The sequence below is a fragment of the Notamacropus eugenii genome, chromosome 2, assembly GCF_028372415.1.
Source record: "Notamacropus eugenii isolate mMacEug1 chromosome 2, mMacEug1.pri_v2, whole genome shotgun sequence".
Taxonomy (NCBI): Eukaryota; Metazoa; Chordata; class Mammalia; order Diprotodontia; family Macropodidae; genus Notamacropus; species Notamacropus eugenii.
This window is the reverse complement of record NC_092873.1, coordinates 14,743,887-14,764,320: the sequence shown is the minus strand read 5'-3', so window position 1 is coordinate 14,764,320 and position 20,434 is coordinate 14,743,887. Positions and strand designations below refer to the sequence as shown.

General features: G+C 51.4%; 1 protein-coding gene across 3 annotated transcripts; it reads left to right on the top strand.

Moving 5' to 3' along the window:
• Positions 1-2,534: 2,534 nt before the first annotated feature.
• LOC140522112 (inner centromere protein-like) lies at positions 2,535-19,907 on the top strand. 3 transcript variants are annotated; one of them, XM_072637177.1, is made up of 15 exons: positions 2,535-2,721; positions 4,649-4,768; positions 4,981-5,092; positions 6,183-6,385; positions 6,607-6,658; positions 7,823-7,943; positions 8,029-8,163; positions 11,690-11,799; positions 11,902-11,998; positions 12,094-12,210; positions 12,901-13,046; positions 16,153-16,216; positions 16,406-16,540; positions 18,129-18,279; positions 19,425-19,907. In XM_072637177.1, the coding sequence occupies exons 1-15, from the start codon at positions 2,571-2,573 to the stop codon at positions 19,622-19,624; spliced, it is 1,914 nt and encodes a 637-aa protein (XP_072493278.1). In that variant the 5' UTR covers positions 2,535-2,570; the 3' UTR covers positions 19,625-19,907. The 3 variants fall into 3 exon arrangements, with proteins under 3 accessions (XP_072493278.1, XP_072493279.1, XP_072493280.1); XM_072637178.1 differs by lacking the exon at positions 4,649-4,768; XM_072637179.1 differs by lacking the exons at positions 4,649-4,768; positions 4,981-5,092; positions 6,183-6,385.
• The last annotated feature ends 527 nt before the right edge of the window (positions 19,908-20,434 follow it).

The following is a 20,434-nucleotide window of genomic DNA, read 5'->3' as shown; positions in this document are numbered from 1 at the left end:
ATCACTTTCGACTAGAGAGATGCAAACGAAAATAACTCTGAGATATCACATCACATCTCTCAGATTGGCAAACATGATAGAACAAGGGGACGATAAATGTTGGTGAGGATGTGGGAGAGTTGGAACACCAATGTAATGAAACACTATTGTGCTATAAGAAATGATGAACAGGAAGACTTCAGAGAGACCTGGAAAGACTTATGTGATCTGATGCTGAGTGAAAGGAGCAGAACCAGGAGAACATTATGCACACCAATGACCACAGTGGGAGAGAGATTTTTCTGGTACGCTTGCAACTTCGTAGCAATGCGAGGACTTAAAAAAAATTCCCAATCATCTTCTAAGGAAAAATGCCTTCCATATCAGAGAAAGAACTAGGGAATTCAATAGCAGAATATAGCAGATCATTTTTTTCTGTGTATTACGTTTTGGTTTGTTCTGTGGTTTCTCCCATTCGTTATAATTCTTCTACACAGCACGACTTTAATGAAAATGTGTTTAATAGGATTTTATGTATACATCCTATATAAAATTGTTTGCCGTCTAAGGGAGGGAAGAGGGACGTAGAGGTGAGGTAGGAGAAAGAAATCTAAGTTCTATCTTAGTGAATAGAAAGTTAATAAAATTAGTATAAAAAGAAAAAAAAAAAAGATGTGTCATTTGTTCTTGGATTTTGCCAAATTCTCCGTCCTTCCTCCTCTCCCTGAACGCACTCCCTGAACACTGAATATTGAATTAACTTTGGATCCGTAATCTCTGGCTGCTCAGATCCCTGTTTTCTGTGGAAAGGCTGGAGTAACAAGGATGTAAGCATTTGTGCTAACTCAATTCTCAAAGAAAGGGCTGAACCACAGTCACATGTTTCTGTCTCTTTTTAGGAAAAATGGAAGACCACTAAAAAAAATGTTGCCTCCTAGAAGCTTGTTGGAACCAAATGCACATCTTGTCAACCAAGGGCCCACTCACTGTGGAACCTAAGCCTCAACGTTGCCTGTGATCCTGAGCATCCACTGCAAAGCTTCCCCTCGATAAAGCAAATGCAGTTCTTTCCTGAATGTGTCCTCATACTTACTTAGCTCTGTCTGAGATTAGGTGGTGGTACTTAATAGAATCAAAAAGGACCAAGTGAGTGAAAGGGTACAATTGTTGGAATGACGTTTATAGCATGCCACTTGATTGTTCTCTAAGGGCTGGAGGCTGCAAACAATGAGCATTCATAATGGGCTACGTGGTGGGTAGAAGTCACTTTAGCTGTCTGTACCTCAGGTTTCTCATTGGCAAACCACGGGAATATTCTGGCAGTCATATCTATATTTCCTGGGCTTCTTCCTCCAAGGGTCCAACTGAATGACCAGACAAATTCCTAGGCTTGGGGATGAGAAGGAAATCCATAAAAGATCCATTTTTTTCAATGAGTATTGGTCCAACTACAGGGCTGTGCAGGGCACGGTCTTGTGCTTTGAGGAAAATAGAAAATCTAGCAAAGAACTGGCTCCAGCATTCATAGAAATATCAATTTATTAAATGCTTAAGACAATAGAATAGGTGACTATCATACAAATGCTCACACGACAGGTATTTTACAGCTAATAAGTCTAATAGAAGCATTAAAAATGCCAAATTGAGTACAGGGGGCCATGAAGGATTTGTGGCATGTGAAGCTATGTGTAAGCGTGGGATAATCAAAAAATTATCATTTATTAAGCACCTTCTGTTTATCAGGCACTGTGCTAAGCTGTGAGGTCACAAAAAGTGCAAAAGACTTAAGGAGGCAAGAGGAAGGAAAAGACTGAAGAATCATAAGGAAAAAAGACACGAGTATTAGACGGTGGATACAGGGGTAGAATGGAAACAACTCACAAGAGTAGTTTTACGAACAACTCAAGATATATTTTGTTCCAAGATTATGGCAAGGCAAAGATAATAAGGCAACAAGTATTTATTAAGTGCTGACTGTATATCAGGCACTCTAAGTACTGAGGTACAAAGGAAAGAAAAGAGTCCTTGTAAGGAGAATGAATGAATGAATGAATGAATGAATGAATGAATAACATGTATTAAGCTCTTACTAGGTACAAAGTTCTGTGCCAAGTAGTCCCTGATCTCAAGGAACTCCTATTCTGAATGGAGAGAGTAATGTATAGGTTTCAACTGTCAGTCAGATGAAACATTGCCAGCATTCTTAGGGTGCAGAAGGAAAACACAAGGTAACCAGCATCCCTTAATGTAATTCCTTCGGGCAATTCTTATGTTTCCAATTTGGAAGCATTTGGCGTATTGAAGCAAGAACTTTGGTGGCAAGAAAGTTGTTTTCGGGGTATTTTATAAATTGAATGCCTGAGGAGGTTGGGGCTCTAGCACCTGCAGGAGGAGTTATCCTTTCCCTTTGCTTTACAGATGAGGAAAATGAGGCACAGGGATGGGGAAACGATTTCCCTGAGGCACATTTCTCGTAAAATGGCCAAAGGAGCCGGATTGAATGCCTCAGTTGTCTAGCTCGAAAGACATCCCTCTAGACCTCAGTGCCCCACCCATCCCCTCCCCCACTGGTCCTTCTCTCCCTAACTGCCATGGAATTCTGCAACTCCAACAGGCTGCGTTACTTCACAAGGGACAGTTGCTGTGGAAGTTTGCTTGGTGACTCCGGTCGTGAAGAAATGGGCCAAACCTGGGGCGCAGGTGTCCAAAGGGTGACTTGCTGGTGTGGCGGCAGACCCCTAGGTAAGCAGGAGTGGGGGTGAGGGGAAACATCAGTCTGACTTGGGGTTCATCTCGTAGGGGAGGCAAGGCTGGGACTGTGGATTCTTGGCTGCTTTTCTTTTCTTCTGATCAAAAGCCTCCCATAGAAGGCACTTGGACAACCCCTTTGTCCCAGGGACCTCTCAGTTGGATAAGAGATCCCAAAGTCTAAGACGACTCTCTGTCCCCCAAATCTCCCTGACTGGCCTGGCTCCTTGCACTGTCGTGCGGGTTACACTGCTGTGTGTGTCTGTCTCAGAGCTCCCCTGGTGGACCATGAGCTATGTTCTGGTGAAGGCAATGGTCAGGTTGGCTCTTTCATCTTTGTACCTTGAGGGCTTTGAATACCTGACGCTGCCTCAGCTTCGAACGCACTGGGGCAGCCAGCACCGCAAAGGCTTGACCTCTTTCCTCATCACCCGTCACGGTGTTTGTGGCCTTCCGTAGGGGAAGACTCTAGGTCCCATGTTGGTGCTTTCTCCTCTGGGGAGCCTGGTAGCATATTTCCTCAGCTGGTGGCTTAGTGGCTGGAACTCTGGATCTGGGCACTTACTGGCTGTGTGAGCCCGGGCTAATCACTGAACTTCTGTGTGCCTCATTTTCCGCAGCTGTCAAATGGGAACAGTCATAGCACCTGATTCCCAAGGTGGTGAGGATTAAGGGAAATAGTATAGGTAAGGCACTTTGCAGAATTGAAAGCACTTTTGAAAATGATTATTCCCATCAATAGTAATGGACCTGAGATCCCAAAGCCTCTTTGCCAGGCAGGGATTTTGTTCCCAGTGGAGCTTGGAGTGGGTGTATGGGCCTGGCTCTTCCTATCTGTACTCCCCAATTTCTGCCTGGCTGCCCTGTTCCCTTCTGGAATTCAGGGCTCACTTTGCTGAGGAGACCTGAAGACCTGCAGTTGGGGCTTGTGTTGATGTGAGTCATGAGGGACAGGTTTTGGTTGCCTTGCCTGCCTTCATCCTACTTTATCCCTTTCCTCTGGTTTCCTCCTTGGGATATGGATTCTTCCTGTGGGGAATGGATCTGCTGGGGATTTGCATCCCCTCTAGCTCCCAGGGTGTTGAATTGAAGGGAACTGATCAACATGAAGAGGGGTCATGTTGACATTGGTGAGCAGTGGGGTGCTGGCCCGAGGTTGCTTTGCGGAATGGTAAGCCATCAGAGGGAGGATGTTGGGTTCCTGGGGCTTCTGCGTCCTCAGGACAGCAGTATGAAATGAGCATGCGAACTCCTTCTGATGCCCCATGGCCTCCCTGGGCTGGGTTGCCTAAGTACCCAACCAATTCCTTACTGCATTTGGGGTGTAAAGCATCTGAGGGAGAAGAATGCCAGGTAGTTGCTGGGCCGGCACTCCACCTTCGTTCCCTGTTTGCCCCTGCCTCCCGATCCTGGCTCAGTTTAAGGGGCACCAGCCTGTGATGTCTGACCCATGTCTGAGAGAGGTTTGACTTCTGGGCCTCTCTCTTCAAGTCAGTTCTCTCTTCCTTGCCTCACCCTGGGACCACAGATGTACACTCACTGGTCCCTGTGGCCCGCCAGCCAGGCGCCAAGGCTCCTATTAATCACTTTCTTCCTGCCCAGCGTGCTGCTAGGTGCTGACCTCCCAGCTTGCTGCCAAGACACAAAGATCAAATGGCACTTGTTGGAACTTCTAACAGCTTGAGAATATTCAGATGACAATTAGGAAGGAAGGGAATGCTTTCTCTGTGCCTGGCCCTGGGCTTAGCGTGGCAGATACAAGCAAGCCAAGCTGGTGCCAGCCTTCATGGGGCATTTAGGTTCTTACATGGTAGATAACACAAGGAAGTGGTAACCAGTGTGGGGCATGGACTGAAACATAGTACCCAGAATGAGTACACTTGACTTTGAACTGTTGATTTGATTCCTTGCAACCATTTAGCCTTTCTGAGATCACTGCTGCCTTTCCAATGTCGTCGAAACACCTACGACCTCCAGAGAGATGGAGTGCAGAGACTGGAAAGGGAGCCAGTGAGATGCATCAGCATCAGAAAATACGAAGGTATCCAGATTGCTGCCGCAGTGAAGACATTCTTGGCATCTGAAGATGCTGCCAATGGCTAGTGCATTCAGGGTGGAGGGATGGGAGTGATCTTAAAGCCTGGACCTGGTCCCCTTCCCCTGAGCAACCCTGGAGCCTGCTTCAGATGATTTTTCTCAGCAGGTGACCTGGGAATTCTCATTTTGACCTTCCCTTCTGCTCTGAAATTGCAGATGGCACCATGGGGACCACCATAGGCTCTGGGAGAGTCCTGGAGGCCCACAGAAATGAGACGGTGTGGCTGCAGCAGATGCAGGAGGAGGAGGGTTTGAGCACTTTTTCCAGGTTAGCCTGGGGCCAAGAGACCCGCATGGGTGCAGCAGCCCAGGGCAAGGGGCATTGGGCAAAATTGAGTGACCTGAGGGATTGGGGACAGAAACCATTATTTAAAATAATTTAGGAACCGTATGGGGAATCTGGACCCTGTTGCAAGGCAGAGTCACACGAACTGAGAAAGCACAAACAAACAAGGACAAGCATGTGTCCCATTACACTCTTGCTCCAACCTCTGCCATTTTGGCCTGTTTTCCTTCCTTCCCTCACCTCCTCTTTCTTTTCTTCTTTTCCTTTCTTACTCCTTCCATCCTTCTCTCCCTTCTTGCCTCCCTCTATGCCAGGCATTGTATGGAGCCCAGAGAATGAGAAACTCTCTTCTCTGTGGACTGGATCTTATGTTCTAAAGGGATGTGACCAGTCTTCTGGACTTCCCCTTCCTATGCTCCATCAGTATCTGGCTTCCCCCAGGCTAAGTGGGCAAGGCAGAACAATGGAGACAGGCCTGAGTTTGGTGTCAGCATCTATCTCCAGCCCTCCTAGTCTGTGCTAGCTCCCTAGGCCTCTGTAAATAGTGGGAGCTGGGCCAGAAGGCTTCCAAGGTCCCATCCATTCAAATGATGGTCCAGTGATGATGGTAGTACTCTCAACACTGTGTTTGGTGCTGTGGGAAACATGGAGGGAAGTAGGAGATGTTGAGGGGAGAGGAGACCCAGGCAAGCAGCAAGGGCAGGGCAGGGGAGAGTTTGGTGACGACGTGCAGGCCCTGCAGAGAGTCTAGGACCCAGATTGGAAACCAGAAGGGACCTTGGAGGTCCTGGAGTCCAAGACTCTCATTTTCACAGACGAAGAAACTGAGGTACACAGGCAAAATGACTTGCCCATGGTCCCCTAGCTAGTCAGTGTCTGAGGCTGAATTTGAACTCAGGCCTTCCTGATTCCAGGCCAGTGCTCTATCCACTGTGAGTTCCTTAAGGGCAGGGAACATATTCGGGATTTTCTTTGTTTGCCAGGCATAGGTTTGTAGACTGAGAGACAGAGCCTCCCAGATTGGCGATGCCTAGGACCGTGGTGTCAAGACCCTATTTTCTGCTTCCTGCAGGGGGTCTGGCCCCAGGAGGCCCAAGAGCAGTCAGCACCACCAGCAGCTACTTGCGGTCAAAGAGAGCTTGGAGAAGCTGGTCCCGGGGGTGGCTGAGAACGGCTCCGTCTCTTGTGGGACCCAAAGCCAAGCAGCAGCGGTCCCCTCGCTGCCTGCCTCCCCTACGGAATTCCCCAGAATGTCAGGGAACCTGCCATGCTCAGGTAAGCTCGTACCCGTCGTGGAGATTGGCGTCAGCGATCAGCAGAGTGCCGAGAAGTGCCTGGTGGTGAGCAAGGCTAGCACAGGTCCTCTCTTTGGGCCAGTTCTACTACTGTGGCTTGGTTCCCTCTGTGCCCTAAATCTGCAACAAGGATCTAACAAGATATCGGGGGTGAAAGGTTCAGAGGAAGGTTGGGTCTCCATTGTCTTCTTCTCTCCGTAGAGAGCACGATGGACCAAGGTGAGGCGCCCAGGAAGCTTCCTCAGAGCATCAGGTAGGAGGAGCCGCAGGTATCTGTGAGCACAAGTGGCAGGGAGAGACCACACAGGATGGTCCCAGAGCTGGCCAAGGGATCCACGAATTCAGTGCTGCTAAAGTGCCACTGTGTGCCTCAGTGAGCAAAACATCCCGGCACTGCTGGGGGGTCTGCCCTCTGGACGCTTTGACTCAGCCTCTTTCAGAACCTCCAAGGCAAGCTAGGCTTTTGGGGAAAAGCCGCCATCCAGATGAGCTTGGGGTCCCCAAGGCATTCCAGAGATCCTTAATATGGTCCTTGCACAACTCATGCTGACACCCAGCTAAGGCGTCCAAAATAACTTCCTTCTCAGAATCAGCCTTTAAGAAGAGTCTGCTTAGTGGGGCAGGTGAAAGGAAAGGAGGAGGCCATTCCCTAAGTTCTCTGGATGATAAGACCTCAAACATATTGGTGTGACTTTGGGCAGATGACGTTTCTGGGCCTCAGTTTCCTTCTCTGTCAAATGGGTGAATTGGAAGGCCTCTCAAGCTTTCTTGATGCTCAGTTGGTGACAAAGTGGTGGTGGATCCTGAGTAAACGCTCCTTGTGGCCTTGGTGGGTGGCTCCAGGAAGAATTTTGGCCTCCAGTGGAGAGGGAGGTGTCCTCTCTCCCTCCCTCCCCATATAATCTCGTCTACCATGTATAGGTGACCTACACACACACACACACACACACACACACACACACACAAACACCCCTCCCTGTGGACATTCCCAGTAGGATGTGAGCCTCTGATAGCAGAACTTGTTCAATCTTTACTGCTGGAGCCTCAGAACCTAGAACAAGGCTTTTTGATGGAGGAGGTGCTTAGGAAAGTTGTATTTGATTTAATCAGACACATATGATTCCGTAGCAGTGTGTGTGTGTGATTCTCATCCTGGCTGTTGGCATCTGGTGTTCCTGTAAGATTGTGCGTTCTCTGAGGGCAGTGGGGACTTGACCTTTGTCCCTCCCCAGGCCAAGATAGAGCCCTCCAGGAGTGAGTGCCTAGGCCTGTGATTATTAAAGTGTGCCAGGTCTAGGATGTGGAGGGAGGAGGAAGGCTGAGACTCCACCTGTCAGAGTCTGGCTGCTTCTGCTGTGGCAGGGGGCTGCTGTCATCTGTCCCAGGGCACCCATGGGTGCTGATTCTGCCCCCACAGGCGGAGGTGGAGCTACAAGCAAGCTGTCAATAAGGCGGCTGAGAAATGGCACCACATGGACGATGAGGCTCTCACTCCTCCTTGCACCAAGACAGCCTTACCTGTCTGCCCCGGCCGCAAGGTAAGGCAGGTGAGGCACACTCCCCATCCTGGCTGCTGCTAGGCTGGCGCCATGCCCACGCCTTCCTCCTTATCTCCCTGGGCAGGTGGTGCAGCCCGTACGAATGTTCCTACAGACAGTGAGAAAGAAGCAGATGCTCGTGACGCTGACCTCCGCCAGCCGCCCCAGTGTCATGAAGTCGTTCATGAAAAGCAACACTGTCCACCATCTGGATGCCGAGGTCAGCACCGGGGCCAGGGGTAGCCACCAGAGGAACTTCTCTGCTTGGCCTGTGCCTGGGACTTCCACGGGACAGCTGGGAGTGCAGTTTTGGGTTGGTGACCTTCTCAGAGAACTGGGGTCCAAATAGTCCAAGCAGTGCCTGTACGTGAGCCAGAGGTTTGGTTTGAGTGTAGAGAGGATGCAGGTTTAATCCTGGCACTCTAGGTCCTGACTAAGAGCTGAGGCTCAATTGAACGTTCCATGTGGGTTGTATACAGAATCGTCTTAGGAGATGAGTTTTCTTCAGTGGTGTGTCAGCCCCATAGTGTGCATGAGCATCAAGGGAAACTCAGATTACTCTGCTTAGCTTGCCCGAGGTTTTAGAGGAAATGGCTGGGTCAGAGGTTGGGCAGGCAGGCAGCCCCCCTGCCCTGGAGCAGCCTGGAGGACTGGCTTCAAGGGCAGGGCTGCCCAAGGCCTCTGGCTGTGTGCCTGGCAGGGGTGTGTGAGGCAGCGAGAAGACTTAATGCCAGGTTTTCCTCCTTTTCTCCTTTCACAGGGCACTTTTGTCCTGAGTAATCCACCCACCTATCATCTTAGTAGTACAGCCACCCATCCCCACCCTCCCTACTGGACCACTACTTCCTGAAGTGCTAGAATCCCTTGTTTTACACTTGAACTTTGTGAGTGTGTGAGCAGAGTAACTCCCTGGGGAAGGGAGCCCCAGGAGGTCGAGTCGCTGGTTCAGGGTCACCCAGCAAGTCCTTGCAGGGCTTGTCCCGGGTTGCTGGCCCAGCACAGATGGCCCAACACGGGCATTCCCTTTGCACTGTCGGCAGCCACGACCCAACGCCTGACCCTCCTGGATCCTGAGGCCTCAGTCCTGGGCTCTTGCCAGCAAAGAAACAAATGGCCCCCTGGTCTACCTTGCCCCTGATTTTCCCGCGTACCCTGGCTCGATGGTAGGCGATGGTGCTCCCCACTTTAGAATGCTAGTATTGACCTTTTCAGCTCCTGTTAGTGATTAAAACTATGTTTTCAAAGTCTCATTCCTAATTCCCAGAGTCTCTGAGAGATCCTTCTTAAGGAGCTTGTACCTGTCCTTTGAGTTTGGTCTAAGGAGCACACCACTGTTGGGGCTGGTTCCTGCTCCCAGGGGCATTCCACAAACTTTCTGGTCAGTTGATTTTAAAGTTGTGGAAATGACTTGCCTTTTGGAATTGAAGTGGGGGTAGAGCCATGAGACAGACCTTGAGTGATGAAGGAGAAGGGAACCTGAGTCTTTGGCAGAGAAAGGCCCATCACCATCATCAGCCTGTGGGAATCAGGAAAGGAGCCTGGGGGAGCAGGGCAGCTGCGTCTGTAACTTTGTGCTGAGGACTGCACAGTCTCGCCTACTTCACTGTGCCCAGCTAGGGGTACTGCCCCCAGGATCCCCACATCCTAAGGGCAGGAGTTTTCTGTAAGGGGTCTGGGGGTTATTTGGGAGAGTTCTCCCACTTACCTAAATCTGGGTTCCTGGGGTGAGATTCTTCCTGGCCTTCTTGGCTACTTCTTAAGAGTTCAGGGCCATGCCCAAGGTCCAGGCCAAGCAGCTGATTCTGTCTTGGAATATTCGCATGCTTCCTCCAAGGGGAGCAGCCTTTTCCATTTATGTTCTAGAGACCAGAAAGAGCCCAGCAGGTGATTAGTACTCAAGGAGACTATATTTTCCTCCTTCTGGGAATGAGGAGTTCCTTACCTTGAAGCCTTGGGGAACGGGGTAGCATTTCTGGCCAGAGTTGTGGTGTCCTGGCTCTCCTCTGAGGAGAGCTTTGTCCCACAATGACCTACTGAACTTGGGAGTCATGGCATTCCAGGGAAGGCAGTTCATCCCAAAGTCTCTGTTTAGGGAGGGATCAGAGTGTTGTTACCTTCAAGAGATTGTGGACTCCCAGGCAGGTCACGGGATCTGCAGTGCTCTGGGCCCTTGCTTTAGCTGGTGAAGAAATGTCGATAGAGAGTGGTGGAGGGAGGTACCAAGCTGGGAATTCTCACGAGACTTGGCTGCTCCCCAAAGCCCCCAAGTTTGTCAGTTAAACGTTCTTCAGGAGCTGCTGCTTAAAGGATTTCTGGGCCGAATCTTTTCAGAAAGGACTTTGGTTTCATCCATTTGAAGGACTTTTGTCTATTCGATTTGATGAACATTGGCTGACACCTGAATTTTTGAACCAAGCAAACGCAGTTGTATCAGTCATCCTGAAAATGCTGTCTCCCACTATTCTCTCCATTGTCATGCTTCCCACTCTCCCACTTCTTAGTCCACGCTGAGCCAGCTGCACGAATCGGGAGATTTTGCCTCTGGTTGACAGCAGAAAGGGCAGTGCGAGGAGGGAGCTGGAACTCAGTGGGGATTGATCCCTTGGGTAGCGTCTGTGTGGTGAGCTTCGGAAGTTATGTCAACCCTCGTTCTGTGAGAGGGAGGTGTACCGTCCACAGCATCCTGATGGGGTCATCTGTCTAGCCTTTACTGGAACACCTCAGAGCAGCAGGGAGCTCACTAGTTCACAAGGCATGGCCTGTGTCTATGGTTGCCAGCATGATGCTTGAGTGCAGTGGACCTCAAATCCCTGTACATTGGGTCGAGTTAGAAGGCTCCATTCTGCTGTCCCGTTGGTTTCCTGCAGATTTTGACCCCTTCTGGGTGTGCATTCTGAGGCTGGGCAGAGTAGAGCTAGTCACTGTCCTCCTCCGTTCTCCTTTTTCTTCAGTCCCCATGTGATGGATTTCTGAAGCCTGACTCAGTCTTTCCCCTGGACGGGTATCTAGATCTGGCAGGCCAAGAAGACCCTCGAGGTTCTCTCCCAGCACACTGGGTCCAAGGCTTCTTTCCGGACAGGTGGCCAAGGGGTGTGCGAGGTGTTCTTGTGGGGGCTGCACTCTCCTCGAGCTGGTGGGCTCAGGTATCCTGGGGTCCGATGGTATCGATCATTTGGCTGCACCTCACAGCTTTTGATGGGTGTGAAGCCCAGCTCACCGTGTCTTGTACGTGAGGCCTTGGATCAGCCCCTTGCCTCTTTGGATCAGTGAGGCCCTGATGTTGACTATCAAGAGGAGCCAGGACAGCCTCCGAGCCTTGGTTTCTATACTGCCTCCATGGAAGGGAAGGACAATGAGCCCATTTGACAGATGATGAATTTTGGATCTCAGAGAGGGGAAGCAGTGGTGTACAGCCACCTGGCCAGTTAGTGGCTGACCAAGCCCTGGGAGTCTACCCTGGCAGGACACCAGCCACCCCCCATGCCCTCAGCTTCCCTTCCTTTGACTCACTGATGTCAAGAACGGTTGTTAGAGCATGGGCAGAGAAGAGCCAGCTGCCTTCAGAGCCTGGTTCAGGTCCTGTCTGTGACACAGCCCTTCTCATGCTCTCTGCATATCGAATGGGGGGAAGGTGGGCCTTCCAGGGAAAGGGGGTGGGGAGAAGAGAGTCTGGGCATTCTGACCTCTTCTGGCCCCTGGCGGTCTCCCCATCTGCCTCACAGCTGCGATGCCCTTCTTGTCCTCAGGAGAAGGAACTGCAGCAGCTGGAAAACCTGAAAAAGAAGGAGGAGGCTGAGCTCCTAAGAAAGCAGAAGGTGGAGGAGGACCAGCACCAGCGCCTGGAGGAGATGAAGATGTGAGTGAGCACCTTCTGGAGGCATGGGCGGGCGGTATGATGGGGAGGACTGAGGGGGCTCGCCAAGCCCAAGAATGGGTCCATTGCTCCTTGTTCCCCCAGGAAACGGGAAGAGCACCTGTGGAAGGCCCTGAAGGCCCGCAAGCAGGCAGAACAGCTGGAGGTAGAGAAGAAGAAACGCACTGAGCAGAAGTTGGAGGTCAGAGGCAGCCCCAGAGTCTGGGCCCCTGGCAAGATGCTGGGTGGGACAGGGCAGGGTCTTGACCCCTGACCTCCTGGCTCGGGGTCTCTCAGGCAAAGCAGAAGCCGCTGGCTAAGAAGGCCAGCAAGAAAACTGCCAGGAAGCTGGAGGAGGCTGAGATGATGCTGAAGCAGGAGGAAGAAGCCTGGAGGCAGACGAGACTCCAGCAGGTGAGTGCAGATGGGCCACCATGGAGGAAGGAGTGGAGCTGGCCAGCCTCTGGTCCTTCGGCCCCACTTACTTGTGGGCAGCCAACTGTGTGCCCCTGTGTGCTGAGCCTCGAGGCAAGAGGACCTTAGTTCAGATCCAGCTGTGCCACCTTGGTTAGCTCCTTTAACTGTTGCCTGCCTCAGTTTCCTCTTCTGCAAAGTTATATTTGCCTAGTAGAAGTGTTGGTAAGGACCTGAGGAGATAAGCCAAGCCAAACACAACTGAAATGTGATCTTCATCATTCTTGTTGTCAGGGCCCAGCCCCACAAGAGAGAGGAACCTAAGAGAGAAAGACTGGGGACAGTTGTTCACCGTCCATTCTGGGATACCTGATGCCCCTCACTGCCTGGTGTGTTATTGGGGCGAGGAGGAGGACTGTGCCAGGTGCAGAATATTCATTCTGTAGTCAGTCAGAAGCATGGGCCCAATCTGGAGCCAGCATGGATGGTTCTTGTACAACCATTGATTTTAGAGCTGAGGGGGTCTTAAAGACTGTTGAGAGCAGCGGGGATACTGAGGGCGAGCTAGAGCAGCCTGATCCGTGCGCACACCAGTCCTCCTCCTGCTCAGTGAGTTGTCTGTGCTCGGAGGCCCATGTGGCCCGTCCCTCCCCACCTCCCTGACGGGATCCCTCTCCTTTCCACCTGCAGCAGGAGGAGGAGCGGGAGCAGAAGCGGCAGAGGAAGGTGGCAGAAGCCCTAAGAAACGCGGTGCAGCAGAGGCAGCGGGAGAGGCAGCTGGCGCTGGAGAGGGAGATGCAGAGGAAGAGGGAGGAGGAGAGGCTGCAGGCTGAGTGGTGAGGGCCTGTCTGCCCCCTGAGCAGCTGTGCCTCCCCTGCCTCTCTGCTCATGTCTGTGTGTGTGTGCGCGTCTGTGGATGTTTCTGTGTGTGCGTGTGGGTGCAGAAGTGTGGCCGTGTGTGCGTGTGTGTGACTGTGTGCATGAGTGTGGGTTCCTGTGTGTGATTATGTGGGTGCATGTGTGTGTACATGTGTTTGACTGTGTGTGCTTCTGTGCGACTCTATGTGTGACTGTATGTGTGCATGAATCTGTGCCTGTCTGTGCATGAATGTTTGCGTGTTTATGACTGGTCATCTGAGATTTTGTGTGTGTGCATGTCACTGTGTGCCTGTGTGAATGTGTTTGGTTGTGTCTTCATATTTGTGTAACTGTGTGTTCTTGTGTGTGTGGCTGTTTCTGGGTGTGAGATTGTGTGTGCGTGTGAATGAGGAGACTGTGTGTGATTGGAATGTGTGTGAAATTGTGTGAGTCTGTGAGAGATTGTGTGTGTGCGACTATGTGCGGCTGAGTGTGAGAGATTGTATTCGTGTGCGTGTGTGTGTGTGTGTGTGAGAGAGAGAGAGAGAGAGAAAGAGAGAGAGAGAGACAGAGAGAGAGAGAGGATGTGAATGTGAGTGAGCTCCCTGCAGATACCCGACATCTGTGAGAAGGCCTTTTGGGCAGGGAGGTGCGTGGGGTTACTCCAGGCCACATGCTGGCTCCATTATTTACTTTCAACGGGTCATTGAGAATGTCCCTTGCCCTCTCCAAGACTCAGTTTCTTTTCCTAAAAGGTGTGGGTGCTAGATGGGCCCTGTCGGGAGACTCACAGGGTCGTGCTGAACTCTCCTCGTAGTTCCTGACCACCTTGGGAGCCTGAGATCATGTTGGCATCACTGGCAGGCAGGGCCATGGAGAGGATGGATTTTCACATTGGGGAGCTTGGGATCATGGAGCACGATTCCCCAGACACATCCTGCTTTTCTTCTTTGTCCTTTGCCCTTCTGGGACTAGCTGTTTTCCTTCCTTTCGATGGGCCATGTCTCCTTACTTCTTAGAACATGAGCAAGCGCTTTATCCCTCGCACTCAACCCAGAGCAGATGCTAAGTCAAGGTCTTTTTCCTTCCTTGGGGTGACTGTCCCGCTGTGTGGGACAATCTCCTTCACTTCTGTCCAATATCACAACAATTTTGAGAGGTGTGTATTTGCAGGGATCATCCCCATTTTGCAGATGAGGAAACTGAGACTTTGACGATTTGAGACACAAGTTGAATTTGTTGGAAGCAGATTTGAGCACGAGCAACGGTTTGTTTTTAATTCTGTATTTTGAAAATAGGTTTTATTAATGTCTTTGACAGGCGTTGTCTGCTCTCCCATAGTATTCCGTCCTGTGACAAGGGAGGTGGGCTGCCCTGACCTCAGGTGGGCAGCACTGTGCCCTCCACCTCCCTACCGCAAATGGGCTGAGGTGCAGGAACAAGAGGGGCTGGGGCGGCTGTTCAGTCCATCTCCCCTTCCACACATCTTCCCCTTGGCTCACACTCTTCTGTCCTCATGCCTGCTCTTCTCCTTGGACTTTTCTCGGTACCAGAGCTTCATTTCTTGCTGCATACTAATATTCTGTTACACCCATAGACCAGTTTGATCAGCCCCTCCCCAGTTGGTGTGTTCCTTCTTTGGTGGAGATGCTTCCTCCACGCTGGTGGGGTTCCAGCTCTGCCCAGGTAGCTGTGGCTTCTCAGTGTGGCTGAGAGCCCTTCTATATGCTCAGGTAGCATACCAGGGCCTGGGAATTTAAAGAATGACAAGCAACCCAGCTTACCAGAGAAATCGGCAGACCTTTTCTATGTTTTCATCTCTTTGCTGTCCTAGTTGCAGCCTTTGACGCTTTCAGGACAGTGCACTTACTTGGACACTCCAGCCCCATGCAATATCAGCTTGTTTTCCGGGGTGGTCTGAGGCAGCCCTGCTCGTATTTCACCTCTGTCCTGGTCCTTCGTGGAATTTTACGGATCACTCTGTATTTTTGTCTGCTGCCTTTCCACTTCCTGCGGGCATCAAGTGTTGACCTTTACAGTGAGACTTCTGTAGGACAATGATGGTCTGGCACTGAATCTTCTGTGTCCTTTGCACTTTTTCTGAGTTACTAGTCTACTTAAGTGAGAATTGCCCCAACTGTGTGCCATCTCTTCTCGTTCCAACTTTTGTGACTGGGCGCTAGTCTTGGCCTTCCCTGTAACAGTGGCGCTGCTGGCAGAGGCATCCCCAGGCCCGTCACACACCTCAGTAGGCAACCACTTGTTTCTTGCCTTTCCCGCTTTCTCTTGACTCCCGTGTTGGAATTTCAAAGTTTTTCCTCAGCTCTGAGCTTTTCATCAGGGTGTTGGAAAGTGCTCTATTCTGCTCAAGACCCCTTTTGTTCCTCTGCAGCATAATTATAATCAGTTTTTGAGCGAATCTCTTGACCGATCCTTTGACTCACTAAGGAGGCCCTGTAGCATTCTGGGATCTGATGGCAGCTACAAATCCTTTTAACGTTTTGGACCATGACAGGTGGACTTTTCATTTGAAACGTATGGCTCTGTCTCCACGGATGCAGCAGTTTCTGCATCAGGTTCCCTGCTCTGATGACATTACTGGTCCAGATATGAAATCACATCCTGATATTTACATGTATAGTTTTGCATCTCCTATATTCATCATTCCATTAGTTTTCTAAGCTCTTGACTCAGAGGCCTATGGTGGGTGTCTGTTTTAGTGGGAGGCAGTACTGATTCCCAGCTCCTGCATCAGTGTTTGGGAATGTTCTTGGATTAAAGTGGAACAGAAAAGAGAGTTCAATTCCTTGAGCATTTCTTGAGTGCCTACTATGTACAAGAGACTGTCTCAGTTCTCTGGGGGTACAAAGACAGAAACAAAGCAGGCCCTGCCATCTGGGACCTTAGGCTTTCCTGACTTTCCTCCTGATACTCTTTCCCCTGTCCCATTGTCATGAGTAGGTGAAGAGTAGTTAAGACCTGGGCAAAGTGGCAGGAGGGGCCGCAGGGAGGGATTTGAGTCAGGACCAACCCTCTGGCCCCCTTCCTGCTGGTGACTGCTGAGGAAGGACTCTTGGTTTTCAGGGAGCGAGCTCTGCAGCTCCACAAGGAGAGATTACTGAAGGAACTGGAAGAGGAGCAGAAGAGGGTGAGGCACTGGGCAGGACCTGGGGTGGGCCTTGGTCTTAGCTACAGCCCCAGCCCTTACCTCCTCCTCCAATGGTCCCTTCAGAGGCTGCTGCCCCTGGGCTCTTTGGGTTTTCCTGGAACAGGGCAGGGATGAGGGGCAGCACCTTGGGCAGTTGTCTGGGCTGACGCAATGTTGTTGTGGCCCCAGGAGCAAGATCAGCGCCAAGAGCAGGAGCCAAAGAAGCTGCAGAAGGAGCAGGAGAAGAAGGCCAAGGAGGCCAAGGTGGTGGCAGCCGCTGCTGGAGCCCCTGACAGATGGTTGGAGGAGACCACGCACGTGCAGGTGAGGCCCCTTCTGCATCTCACTGCCCAGAAACGTAGAAAGGCAGGCTCCTAGGGGGCTGTTAGGCCACTAGCCAGGTCCACGCTCGGTCTTCTTCCAGTGCTCAGGATAAGAGGTCCCTTGGCCTCCGCTTCAAGATCTCTCAAGACCAGGGAGCCCATCAATTGATCAGCCAGCCCATTGCATTTTGGGAGAGTTCTGAATGTCAGGATGTGCCCAGGGGACCTCCCCACTTTGGCCCTGGTTCTATCCTCTGTTGTCTCAGCCAGGTGCCCACCACACGTGGACGTGAGGACACAAATTAAGTCTCCTCTTGTCCTGGCTCAGCAGTCCCACGTCCTTTGGCATTGGATTGCCCTTTTCTGCAGACTGTCTGGTTTTCAATATTGTACGATGGGGTGTAGCCTGGGCCTCAGAGGGAGCAGAGGCTAGAGGCACCAGGGCCACCTCTTTGTTTTTGGAAGCCCTGCCCACCTGCCTCTCCCTGTCTTTCTGGGATGCTGTGTCACTGCTGACCTACCCTGAACTTCCTGTCCCTTGAACGTCCTGGGGCCTTTTCACATGACCTTATGACTCTCCACACTTCGCCCTTGCAAATTTGGATTGTCTGAAACCATATTTTGACATTGACATGAATGCCTATTTAATTCCATCTTCTCAACACTGAACTAGGGCTCAGTGGGCTGGCACCGCCAGCATTGTGCAACGTAGCCCAAGGCTGTATCTGAGAGCAGTGGGGGCTAAGGACCAAACAGGACACCACGTTGGGGTTCAGCCTATAGCATGCACCATTTCCTGTGTGAACTCTTCAATTACTAGCACCCAGAGTTCTCTTTTGCAACGTGGGGCAGTGGGATGACCTCAATGACCCCACAAGGTGCCACTTGGTTCAAACTCTGAACCTCCTCCACATTCTGTGACCTCTACAGAGGAGAAGGGAAAGAAAGCCTAGGGAGAACTCTCCAAGGGGAGCCCAGTGTGGGGACCCCTTGGCCGCCTGTCATCCCAAAGCTTAACCAAGCTCTGCAGGCTTGCCTCAGCTCTGTCTGCCAGCAGTTTCCTGATGTTTGGCTTTTTTCGGTCAGCAGAGGGTCAAGTCCAAGAGGTCCTGGCCCTCAGGAGTGTTATCTAGGGTTTAGCTACACACATCAAGATGTGGCCATCTCCACCGCCCTTCCCCATTGCTCTCAGTGATCAGGTCCTTGGTCTATAAGGAGTTGAAGATGCCCCACAAACCCTGTGGGGTCAGTGCACACCTTCCCAGAAAAGAAGTCTTTGGACCCTGCCAGACACAAGATTTCCTCCACATAAACAGGGATTTCTTTCTGTGTTCACATCCTTTCCTCTGAGACTCCCAGCTGGAAGCTGCGTGTGACTTATCCACATTTGACACATCGAGAAACGGATCCACATAGAGGTGGAGACATAATGAGAGTGTTCTTCCTGGCCTGTGGCCACTCAGGACCTCAGTCTCTTCATCAGTCAGATGGGGTGTGGGTGGGTTTGCACTGAATCATCTCCCAGCTTCTTTCAGCTCTGGCACCCCAAGGGGCCAGGAAGAGATAAAGAGGTCTCCTTTCTTCTTCAGTCTCCAGTTGGCAACTCTTCTGAAATGACCCCCCAGAGCCCCAAGGGGAGCCTCAAGATCATCCCAGACAGTGATGGAATGGACCTGTGTAGTGATGACTCCACAGATGATGAGTTCCAGCCCGGCAGGCCCATTCCTGCTTGGGCCACTGGTAAGTGAAGACCGTCTCCCTGAATGACAAATGACACCCCTCATGAGATTGGAGTGAGGTGTACTAAGGGGAGCAATGTTTAAAAGGCTAGAAATGTAGGCTGATAGCAAGTTGTAAAGCTTGGCCTTTCAATGTCAGTGGAAACTTCCATTTGATCTAGAGGCTAAGCAGGGAAGGGATGTGGTCCGTCCTGCTGGGCTTTGGAAAAATTCCCGTGTAGCCTTGTGGAGGATGGGTGGGGGAGATCCACAGGGAGGGCAGTGTGCAGGTGAAGTCGCGGAGGGCTGTGTGAACTGCTGTGGTGGGCGAGGCAGCATCAATAACTGGGTCAGATCCAGTTCAGATAGTGTAAGGTCTGGTTGGCCCTCGATGGGCCATGTGCGTGGAAAAAGAGTGAGGAGTCTGGGGTAATGCTGAGATTGTGAGCCAGGTGGGCAGTGCTCTCCACAACAAGGTGGAGGTGTCCGTTAGGGGAGAGAATTCTGCATGTCAGATATAGAGAACTGGAGGTGCCTTTGAGACATCCTTTTTGAAAGAGCCAGCTGGCAGTGGATGATCTGGGGCTGACACTCAGGAGAGAGCAGAAAGCTATATGGATGCATAGCTCTGGAAGTGATCCACTTCACGAGAGGAAACAGTAGAGAGAGAAAGCAGAATGGGGCCCAAGAAGGATCCTTGATCCAGAGGGCTGATGAGAAGTCAATTAGGAAAGAGGAGAAGCAGGCAAGGGGCAGGTGGCCCGGGATCCATCAGCTGCAGAGATAAGATTGCTCCCTTTGGCACTGAAGAGGTTATTGGGGACAGTTGTATGTGAAGGGGGTGCTGAACATCTGACATGTGAAAGGAATTCAGTGGAGGGAGGGAAGGCCAGGAGGAGACATGCTGCAGGGTGGGCTCTTAGGAGGTTCCTTCAGGAAGAAGAGAGGAAGGGATGGGATTGAGGTGTCTGGAGAGAAAGGGAATTTCCTGAGAGCCTGGGGCCTGAGGTCAGGGGAGGCAGGTTCTCAGCTGCAAGGGCTGGCGTTACAAGGGGTGAGGAGAAGGGAATATCTGGAACAACCTTGATGAGGAGAGTCATTAGGACTTGGGTGGCATCTGTTTGTGAGACCCCTGCTCTGATGTGACCCCTGACTCTCCTGCCCCAGGGTTCCAGCTCAGGCAGGCCACCATCTATCAGTACTACGTCCCTCCTGACATTGACCAGATCTTTGGCACCATCCTCAGTCCGGACCTCGAGGACATATTCCAAAAGAGTAAACCACGTTATCACACTCGCACCAGCTCTGCCCTCTGGGATTCCCCACCACTTGCCAGAGTCCCGGAGTTTGAGGGAACTGTCGTATGACCTGCAGACGCCTTGAGATGGGAGCAGGGAGGCCCCTCTTGGCCATCCTGTGCAGTCACAGCCGGACCTCACTGAGACTCTCAAAAGCTGTGGGTGAGCTCGAGGGACAATGGTGCTCACAGCGCCCACATGGTCAAGACAGCAGTCCCTCACCTGTACATAAGTGCTAGCTTGCTAGGTAGGTAGTTCGAAGCTGATGTCAGACTCCAGTGTTACAAGGTTAGGTTAAGAAAAGGTTAGATGATAAGGTTAGGTTAATAAATAAAAATTTTCTGGCATATGATGTGGCGTTGTTCCTTTTAGGAAGGTCTTGGTACTTGATCAAGAAACTCTGCAGCATGACCTGGGCTGTGAGGAGTGGCAATGGTCGGTTTCAGGTGGCCGAGTTCAGCAGGGACCTGGGCTTGGCACTGGGGTGAAACAGCTGACCCTCAGCAGCAGTCAAGGAGCAAGAGAAGGTTCTGAGATGCCTTTGTGCCCTGACAGCCTGGCTTCCAAGGATCTGTCCAGCTCTGCCTTTTCCTGGCCCTCCTGTCCCAGTCATTGTCTCCTTCCTGGCTGGAACCTTTTACATCCTGGGTTCTCTGGTTCCTCCAGTGCTGATATTTGACCTCCTCTGCTGCCCTGCTCCTCAGCCTGGACATTTCATGTCCCATGCTGTCTGGTCTCCCCAGCCCGGACATTCCTGTACTGTGTTCTCTGGTGCCACCCTGCCGGTTGGGGCTGGATGTGTTGAAGAGACCTAGAATCGGGGCAGGTGTGCAGTCAGGGTGCAGTGGGAAATGTTCAGAAATTCTTTTCTCTTTAAGA

Coding starts and splice junctions, on each gene's coding strand:
- LOC140522112 (XM_072637177.1), top strand. CDS start 2,571: ATGGAATTCTGCAACTCCAACAGGCTGCGTTACTTCACAAGGGACAGT. Junction 11,999..12,093: donor GCACTGAGCAGAAGTTGGAG/GTCAGAGGCAGC, acceptor GGGGTCTCTCAG/GCAAAGCAGAAGCCGCTGGC. Junction 12,211..12,900: donor GGCAGACGAGACTCCAGCAG/GTGAGTGCAGAT, acceptor TTCCACCTGCAG/CAGGAGGAGGAGCGGGAGCA.